Source organism: Sycon ciliatum, chromosome 3 (assembly GCF_964019385.1).
Source record: "Sycon ciliatum chromosome 3, ocSycCili1.1, whole genome shotgun sequence".
NCBI classification, from domain to species: Eukaryota; Metazoa; Porifera; class Calcarea; order Leucosolenida; family Sycettidae; genus Sycon; species Sycon ciliatum.
In genome coordinates, this window is record NC_088645.1 from 14,395,785 (window position 1) to 14,405,784 (window position 10,000).

Here is a 10,000-nt window from a genome sequence, read left to right on the forward strand (position 1 = left end):
TTTGTCAAGTTCGCTTTTCCCATCACCTGCTCTCTGTGTCTCTCAGCAGTCCGTGTTGTCTTCTTGGTGAATGGTCGTTGCTGCATTCTCTCATTTACTCTCTCACCTGGTTATCGCTGCCCATGTGCACAATTGATTGACGGGGTGGCATCCCCGGTGCACAATGTACAGGGTTGCTTCTGTTGCTGTCAAGCTGTTATGACCTCCATGACTGTCCTCTCCCCGCTGCTCGGTGTCCGCTCACCACAGTGCGGTGTGCGCGCTCTGTGCAGCTTCTGCGATTCGCGGCACATTGTGAGCTGCTGTTGATTTCTCTAGTTCTGTACATATTGATCTCTGCCCGTGCATTCTAGGCAGCTGCACGCAAGTAGCTAGTCCTCGCCAGCTGGAGAAAGCCACGTTAGCCCTGCTCGCGTTTTCCAGGGATTTTTTTATTGGCAGAGCCTCACTCTAATACTGACGTGCATGGCATGCCTCCGCTGCCGCTGCTAGCGCTCTCATAGTGCGCCGTGGCTCATAAAACATTACATTACAGTATTGATTTTTGAACTCCCTCCTTTAATACAACCCACTGACTATCGTGCGATAGTTTTTATCTCTGTGCCCTTGCTCTACTTAGTTTGACGTGGCTCTGGGTTGGAGCTACTGTTCTCCTACTACACCTAGAGAGTTGTATTCATAAATGAATGTTATTTGCTATTTACTATACCCACTGAATGCATGACTAGTGTTGTTCTGTGTGGACGGTGTACCGGCGTTGATCACTCGTCTACTTTACCTCTATCTTATTTTATTTTTATGTTGATATTTTCCACCAGTGAATCTCTTTAACTGCTTGCATTCTATAAGACTAAGAAGTATTCTTAAAACTCAGTGTGTTGTCTGTACGTCTTGAAGTGCGCACCCAGTTTCCATCAAGTGTTGTTTGTTGTTAATGCAGGATGAAGGTGTGCAGCCATCAGCAAACCGGAGAAGAGAAGTCTGGCCATCCCAAACCCCAACCATCTTCCCTCCTGGAATGATTGCTTTTATAGCCTATCTTGGCTCTGAACTTCACACCTGCAATGATTGGCCAACCACTCTCAGCCAATCAGAGATCAGCAAGACTTAGTGCTGTTTCTTGTTTCTTGTTTCTGCATGAGGAAAGAGTCGGAGTGCAGCCATCAGCAAACCGGAGCAGAAGCAAGCCGGCAAATAGAAAGCTGCGTGGATTTACGCAGTCCTTTTGAAGTATCTGCGCCTTGATCCTTGAAGGGTGGTGGCGTTCCTACGGATGCGGAAAACTCGGCTTCCAGCCGAGTCTCACGCGAACCGTGAAATTATTATTTTATTTTTTTGAAGTAATGCATTCGCTTCTTCAGGCTGCATTGGGCACAAACCCTTCACTCACACAGACAAAAGATCCAAAACAATAAAAATTGAAGTGCTGCTCGCATCTCATACCTCGCTATGAGTCATTTTTTTATTCTTGAAAACGGCCATGATGAAAAGAATGAGTCCTGCCTACATGCATGGCCTCGCTGTTAAAAAAAATGAATCATAAATGAATGCCAACGTTATCATTATTCCATGAATTTAGACTGCTTGGATGGAGAGCCAAGGGTTATAATTAAAAATCTGCTTATAATCGTTAGTGTTGGACAATGTGGATAACTTGTAAACTTTTGGTCCTCTTTTTTTTTAATTTAGACTAACGGTATCTTTCTAGAAAGTCGGCGGCCAGAATAATCAAAGAGCAGAGGAAAACCAACCAGCAAGGCAGCAACCGCACGGTATACAGCTAGCCAGAGGACTGAACTCCTACACACAGTAGTCAGCGGATACACAGCCATGGGCCCTGGACTCCATCACACACAACAGTATACACAACAGCAGGCCTGTAAGTTACTCTGCCATTCGGTCACGTTGACCACTGTCACTGATTCCTTGTGGCTGTACCTCACTTTTTTTTAACGTACAAAGGGCAGAAGTGGTCCCTCTCGATTTGCACATACCACTGCACCATGTGGGACACACACACACACAGCGACACACACGCACACACACGCACACACACACGCACGCACACACACACACACACACACACACACACACACACACACACACACACACACACACGCGCGCCTACACCACAATGTCATACTCCAGCATGCACTGGCTGTAGGTAACCACCCAGTAAAATGAGAAAGAGTGGGAGACCATAATCATCGGGAATTGAACCGGTAAACTCTTGATTGGAAATCGATTGTACATGCCACTACACGATATGGGATACACACATGCGCGCGCACGCAGATGCACACACACACGCACATACACACTCACACACTCACACCGGCGCGCGCACACACAAACAAACACACACACACACATACATACACACACACTCACACCGCCGCACACACACATGCACACACGCACACACCGTCGCACACACACACACACACCTCAGACATGCCCATCGCGTAAGCGATGATAGCGAACAGCTATGTTAGACATCGCAATTTGTGCTGGGATTACACCATTCAACAGCTTGCAAGGCTGATGAATTGACCGCCACTATTTTTAGCCTGGTATCCACCACACAGCTGTTTGAAGTGACTTTTTCTGGCCAGTGAATCCCTATTTTTCATTTTTCCATTTTTTTTACACACACACCACATACTCCGGCATACACTGGCTGACACACACACACACACACACACACACGCGCGTGCGCGCGCACGCACGTGCCCACACGCATGTGCACACACCATCACCACCACCACACATACTCACTCACTCACTCCGACACTGGACTTATGATAGGAGTCGGATGATGAAGCACGTGCACTTCATGCGAACCTGCCTCTACGTCCACATCCGATTCGGCAGGACTCAACCAGCCTTGTGTGTGAAGTTGTGGTGGGCACAAGCGCAAAGTGGCAGTGCAGAGCGTAGGAGCCTGAGATAGGCGTAGGTGTATACTGCTTGCGATCATCATCGTCCGCTCTTCATTGTCATTTGGTGAAACGATAATATACGAAGCAGCCTGGTCTGCATGTGACTGGGGAACTGAGAGATTGTGACACGTTCTAGAACGATGCAACATATCACTGGTGTAAGCAGGCGGAGGTGTTCCCGTCCCTTCAGAGTGTTGGTGACCAGGCAGTATGACGCACACGCTGGCATACGAGGGTGGCGGTGCTGTGGACAGTACACCGTTCAGCTCCAGATGAGTTGGCCGGCAAGCTGGCTCCTCCGGACTGCTAGCGGTGCTCGCTGTGGGTGGTGGTGTTGGTGGTGGCGGTGGTGGTGGTGGTGGTGATAGCGGTGGTGGTGGTGGCGGTGATGGTGGCAATGGAATAGCAGGCATAGCCGGAATCTGAGGTTCAACTGGGTCCTGCCTGGCTGGACAGAGGTGCTTGATCCAGCGTTTCCTGAAGGCCGCCACACCCGAGATAATAAGCAGTAAGAAGATACTGCTTAGTAAAGTGAGCACTGCGTTCATTTGAGGGAGAAAGAAGTAGAGAGCCATTGACAAACCAAAAGCAAAAATTGCCAGAAGCAACCAGAAGACTGGGTGGTTGAACATGTCATCCGTAACTGCAGAGAATGAAATGAGACAGCACACCGAATAACAGAATATGAAGGTACCATAGCTTCCGGGGTGTTAGCCATACCCGGGTCTAAGCCGAAAAATGTTTAAATTCAAATGCATGCACAAGGTCGCTCGGGAAATACTGGGAGAGGTATACGCACGTTCACCCGTTTTAGTTCAAAATAGTCTTTGCAATGCAAAAAAACCGTCGGATGTGCAGCTTACACAACAGAAATACAGATGTTGGTCCCGAAAGGGGGGGGGGGGGTTACAGCTTAGACCCCTTGTGGCGAAAACCCCGGAAATATGGTAAACAAAGCGGGAAGAAGCAGGATTTCAATCCACTATGGTGTGAATCCCAAGCAGTCCTATTTGCCACCAAGCCGCTGTGCTGCTGATGCTGTGACTTTGTTGTTGCAACAATCTTGGTTGCGCTCACCTTCCCCTCCTATCACGGTTTTCATATAACTTAGAACCTTCCAAGTTGGAAGGCTGTTGGAGTGCGCACCCAAGACATGCTAGAGCTGATAGCCAGTTAGTTGTAGAACGTCAGTATTGTCGGTCAGTTTTGTGCAATCATGGTTATCGCATGAGCTGATTGTCGATTAACTGGTGGTGTTAGTGGACATTATAGCGTATTAACTTGTAGTTCTCTAGTCCTTTTCTTTACTATACCGAAAACAATCTTGTGTCCAAAATATATATATATATCTATGCAACATCTAGAATCGGTCAAATGGAGGAGGACGATCCAATCAATGGAAGGCGCTTGTTCAAGTGTCGGTTGTTTACATGAGAGGAAGATTTACATAGGATAAAATGCCTCGGCTTAGATTTTTATAGGCAAAACAAGTTATAAAAACCTCGCCTGGGCCTCGGTTTAACATGATTCAGGTTTTTTATTCCCTGTAAAAACTCAGCCTTGGCATTTATCCTATACAAAAGAAAAATGGACCAAGGAACTACAAGTTACGCTACAATGTCCACTATTAAACACCACCAGTTACTAAAAACAATCAGCTCATGCGATAACATTGCACGACACTGACCGACACTGAGTTAGTTGTAGAACGTCAGTACCGTCGGTCAGTGTCGTGCAATGTTATCGCATGAGCTGATTGTTACGTAACTGGTGGTGTCAGTGGACAATATAGCGTAACTTGTGGTTACTTGGTCCATTTTTCTTTTGTATACCGGTAAATCAATCCTTGGCTCTCCATCCGAGTCCATTCTTGGCATTTATCGTCCTATACATAATTGCTGAACGTGATAACCAAAGCCTTTTAGAAACACAGAAGCTCTAAAAGCAAGCTCACCTTGGCCGCATCTGTTGACATGGACCCGCCACCGCATCCGTAGCACATGCCGCGGGAGCCAGCGGTCTTCATAATCGTTTGGTGCCGGGCGAATGTTGGCCCTTCTAGGCCAGGTTGGGTGAAGTCCAGGGATATTGGGTGCTGCGGCAGCATTGCGGTCTGCTGGTCGTGCAGGCCCCGGGACGGCTTCTGGGTCAGGCATAGTCGTGCAGTGTTGGCCAAGCCGTACGCTCTCTGTCCTGGTTAACAGTCCGCAGAGATCTTTCCCGTGTGCTTTGTGACCTGAAAAACACAAAAACACACGAACCAAAGAGAACAGTTTGCCATTTCCATCATTTACAGTGAGTCATGGAAGCCACGATGCATGCCTGCACTTGACAGTGTGTACAATTTGTCACAGCGGTTGCACTCAGTGATTTGCATCGCTACGCCCCACGATGAAGTGAACAGTGAATCAGTGTACTGTGCAGAGCCCTCAAGTGGGGTTGCGCACCTTAGATCCTCTACTCATGGTCATATACCCTATATGCTACAATGGCAGAAGAGAACTGAGACAACCGGCTAGGTCATTGTCGTAACGCTGCGTTTCATGCACGTAGCAAAGCTAAGGCAATCCTCGGACAACTGATAATCTGTACATCATCTTGCTACAAACTTATATCCAGGCAAGTAGCGTGGTGTGATGGGTACCTTTATGCTACATGCCGTGCATGTATTGGTATACAACACTATACATGTATTGGTATGCAGTAAAACCTGGTTTTAGCGACCACCTGCTTTTAATGAACGTTTTCCACGCATGGACAGTTCTACACAGAAACTGCACCGGTTGCAGCGACCACCTGCCTTGCGTGACCAGCGACCGACTTTCAGTGTACCAAGTGCCATATTGGACCTGCACACAGCGACCAAAACTAGCCAAATGTGCCATCTTGGCTGGCAGGGTTGACTGCCACAGGGTTGAAGTGCGCTCTGAAGCAAGTGCATGCAGTCAACAGAAGTGACAAGTAACAGTGCAGGATACGCTGCATGCTCTTGAGAGAGGTGTGCATGCTTTGCCTGTACTTGTATGCTCCACACCTGCCAATATGAGACTGGAAGTACAAGTACAATCATGCACATGTATGTACACGATCCCATATGCCACGAATGTATGGGACCTGGTTCTACTGTGACGACCGCTTTTGCTTGCACGTGGGTGGTCCTAGACCGTCAGGCTGTGTGCAGCAATCACCATCTCTTCCCATTCAATACTTGCAGTGGGGAGGAGGAGTACACGTCTACACTTGATGTCCAATCTACATTTAGGTACTTCTCTGCCCACGCCTAGCGCCCAGGCTATAGACATAATACCAGTATACGCGTATGCATAACAGGGGCGGAGGAAGGAGCTTGGGAGTGGTCCGGCCACACTTTGAGGGGGGTCCGGGGACCCGTTCAAGTGCGCGGAGGGATTCCTGTGGACAAACTGTAAACAGACAACAATTCGGTGCTGCAAAATTTCATCAGCGATTTATTTTCGGCACAGGGATAATACTAGCACAGCTAGCACCAGAGCCGATGCGAACATTTTCATCGGCGTTTTAATTTCGCCGTTTATGGTCGGTGCCGAATATAGCCGAAATTAAATAGCTGCCGAAATTTTGTACAGTCATCTTCGCTTATAGCGACACTCGGCGGGGCATCAAAAAGGGTCCTTATTCGCGAAGTGTCATTATACCCGAAGTCTCGTTATAATTATGTATTGCAGTTGGATGGGACTTTGCTCTGGGCATGGAAATTCTGTCGTTATTCGCGAATTGTCGCCGGTTATATCCGCAGTCGTTATTAGCGAAGTTGACTGTGTCTACGGTAGTTGAAGTTGATGGGTGAGATTAGCAGGAGTGCACAGCACAGCGCATAGAGTGCTGGAAACTGAAATCCGACCCCCTGAGCGGTGTGTTAACATTCTTTGCGATGTGAGCGCACCGCTCAGGGGCCAGGGGGTCGGATTTCAGTTGCCAGCACTGTACTTCAAGTACAGTCGTCCCTCTCTAATCCGGCACTTTATAATCCAGCACCCTCGATAAACCAGCACAATTTTCAGTAGCCAAAATGTCCTCTTCATGCACATGGCAGCAGTAAATCAGATTTGTTAATCCAGCACCCTCCCTAATCCAGCAGATTTTCGTGGCACAAATGGTGCCGGATTATAGAGGGACCCCTGTATTGACATACTCAAGAATACAGACAACACTACAGTCCATTCATAAAAAGATGGGTCCTGGCTCTGGCGAGCTCCCGTATTTGGCTATTTTTCGTGATTTCATCGTACACAGTGCAGTGCTGCGAACTTTGAAATTTGAAAAAGGGTCCAAAAAGGGTGCCTGAACTGGGGTTCGAACCGCAGAATGCACTGTTGCAGGCGGGGTCAAACGGCCTGGATTTTGATGGTTTTTCCCAATTCAGTGCTTTTGGGGCAAAACCTGGCCGAAATCCTATTCTTGCTATGGCTTGCTTTTTGGACAAAAAAACTTCAGAAACATAATATTATTGGAAGAGGATGGGATTGCAGAAAAAATTCTAAAAAAACTCAACGTTTGACCCATTTATGGCCAAAAGCTAGAAGTTCATTTTTTTCTGAATGTACTGTAACACTGAGTAAAAATCAGTGTTCCAGGCAGACGAGTAAGTCAGTAACGCACACTCACCGGAAAATCAGAACTAGATCACCATGATCACCCGCACCATACCGAGCGGCATATGCAGGCAAGACGAAAAACTCGCAAACGGAGAACCCCTTCGTTGTGACGGCCGTTACCCGCTGTCCTAGCCCTGAAGTTGGCAGTTGCGCTGGCTGGCTGACGCTACGTTAGGTTGGTGGTTGCTTGGTCGTCTATGCGTTTTCACTGGCTAGCGATGGTTGCTTGGCCTTTCACAGCGGAAATCAAGGCTGCGTGTTAGGAAACACAGAAAGTCCCAGAATCATCGCTAAACTTCTTCACCACCAAGATGGCATTGGAATACGCAAGAACGAACTCACCACTCGGCTCACAGAGTCAAATGTTCTCCGCGGATTTTCGGTACTATTGATGTTGCAAAGAGTGCATGAATGTACTCGGAATGACTTGACGATACATGTTTGGGTTAGGTGGACTAGTAGGCACGATGCGAAGTTCACAGAAAGCAAGGCATCTTCAACAAATTTTTAAATTAGTCCACTTCGCACTACGCGTACAGTCGGTACACACTATCACAGGACACTGTGTGGCTTGGTGTTGCTTGACTGTTCGATCCTCCTATCCGTGCCCTGCCGTGCAGTGTCCTGCCTTGCACGCGGACAAGCGGCCTGCCCAGGCCAAGTCCAAGAGCTAGATATACAATAGAGGCAAGATGGGCCCCCGGCGAGCTAGAAATCAGTAGGACTACAATTTACAAAGGAGGGTGGACCTGAACTGGATACGCGAGTGGAGCAGGAGTCTGAGGAGAAATCGTAGGTCGAGTCGGTCTAGTTAGCGGCGCATGCTCAGTAAAACACCTGGCCGTGGTGACCAGACCAGACTCCAGCTCCGCTCCACGACCAGTCCAGAGCCATCGGTTCGTTGTTGGCACAATCATGGACATGGCAAAGCACAGGCAGAACACAACACACTGTAGTCTGTAGTCTGTAGCGCCTGGCTGCAGTACAGTATCACCCACGCAGCGCCATCACGTCAGCGCAAGCGATTATCGTTTGTGCTGACGACTACAGTGTAGTCTACGAACCCTGTACTGTAGCTGAACTCAAAAGTACAGCAATGAACACCGCCATCCAGACTTGCAGGGTACCCCCCCCCCCCCCACCACCACCACACACACACACAATACACTTCCATTTCTACGTCCACATGCCCGTCCCTGAAGAGATGATAGCGAACAAGCACGCGCACACACACGCATGCACACACACACGCACGTACACACACACACACACACTTGTACTTGTTGCTCACTGCCATAACTGGTCACGTGGGTCTCCCCGGGAGAGGGGAGAGAGACTCAAAAGGAATCTTGGAAAGATGACTCAATTGGCTATTGAACCGCCCAACGGCCGACACCCCCTGAAATCCCCAAAACTCTGGGCGGACTTGAAAATGATCCCACTTATGGGCTCACCACACCTCAGTAAGTGGGTGAGGACAAGGTGCATAAAAAGGATGGACGGCATCAGGGTATCCGTCCCGGGCTCCAACTGCAGTTACCCCTGCCCCCAGTGAAGGTAATACTTGCTACTAGTGTGAGTGGCTAAATCAGAGTGGATCTGATACAAGCTTCACTAGCACCATGATTACACAAGAGTTAATCTAGCCAGAAGTAGTCCATGGTTAACAGGTATGTATACTTCAAATAGAAAGTATATGAACCCTGAAACCAACAAAGGTGGTAGGTACAACATTACACATTCCAGCAGCCGAGCCCGTTGGCAACAGACCCAGCACTATCCGGCATAAGTGTACCCACCAACCAAACTAGCTGACACACACACGCACGCACGCACGCACACACACACACACACACACACACACACAGACAAGCACAACTGGTGACCAGAGGAGGTAAAATACACAGTCATCACGCTGATGATGCTTTTAGATAAAAAGCCTCCTAAAAAGGTTTAAAAAAACTTGCAAGTGTTCTATGAGGACTTCTTTCAAAAATATGGAAAATATTTCTGGGACGGGGTGGCGCCGTGGCATCAACAAAACATTTTGACTAAAACTTAGGACATGAAGACTAGTATTTATGTGATGGCTAGCAGGTTTCAAACACCAACAGGGCAATGTGCTCACTTGAAAGCGGTAAATTTTAAAAATGATGTGGCGTGAACATGACAAGATGATAATGTGATAAATAGAAAACACCTAACGTTGAGAGGAGCAAAGAAGAGATGAAAAGCCAAACGCTACATTTGGCGCAATCGCCAGGCCGGCTGACCTCTTGCCAACAACTTTGCACCTAAAATTGGGAGATGATAAACTCTGGGACAAATACTGCAACAACAAACCGCAGCAAACCGCAGCAATACCGCAGCGAAACCGAATGCTGACAAGTAGAACAGTGCCTAGAAAGTTGCTGGTGTGAAGCG

At 48.1% G+C, this 10,000-nt stretch overlaps 3 protein-coding genes across 5 annotated transcripts in view; 1 reads left to right on the forward strand and 2 right to left on the reverse strand.

The window, feature by feature from the left end:
* Positions 1 to 873, forward strand: part of LOC135811524 (syntaxin-8-like) — a 7,486-nt gene extending 6,613 nt beyond the window's left edge. Inside the window, exon 9 of the mRNA XM_065324763.1 lies at positions 1 to 873. This exon is cut by the window's left edge and continues 177 nt beyond it. The gene's annotated coding sequence lies outside the window, so the exon portion shown is untranslated.
* Positions 874 to 1,404: 531 nt separating this feature from the next.
* On the reverse strand, positions 1,405 to 8,461 carry LOC135811523 (uncharacterized). Of its 2 annotated transcripts, XM_065324762.1 has the most exons (4): positions 7,919 to 8,461; positions 7,587 to 7,828; positions 4,897 to 5,178; positions 1,405 to 3,585 (listed from the first exon to the last, which is right to left on the reverse strand). In XM_065324762.1, the coding sequence occupies exons 3-4, from the start codon at positions 5,096 to 5,098 to the stop codon at positions 2,783 to 2,785; spliced, it is 1,005 nt and encodes a 334-aa protein (XP_065180834.1). In that variant the 5' UTR covers positions 5,099 to 5,178; positions 7,587 to 7,828; positions 7,919 to 8,461; the 3' UTR covers positions 1,405 to 2,782. The 2 variants fall into 2 exon arrangements, with proteins under 2 accessions (XP_065180834.1, XP_065180833.1); XM_065324761.1 differs by having other exon boundaries at positions 7,587 to 8,461.
* A 1,000-nt stretch (positions 8,462 to 9,461) lies between these two features.
* The window catches only part of LOC135811526 (AP-4 complex accessory subunit Tepsin-like), a 30,801-nt gene continuing 30,262 nt past the window's right edge, over positions 9,462 to 10,000 (reverse strand). For both annotated transcript variants that reach the window (XM_065324765.1, XM_065324764.1), the window contains exon 20: positions 9,462 to 10,000. This exon is cut by the window's right edge. The gene's annotated coding sequence lies outside the window, so the exon portion shown is untranslated.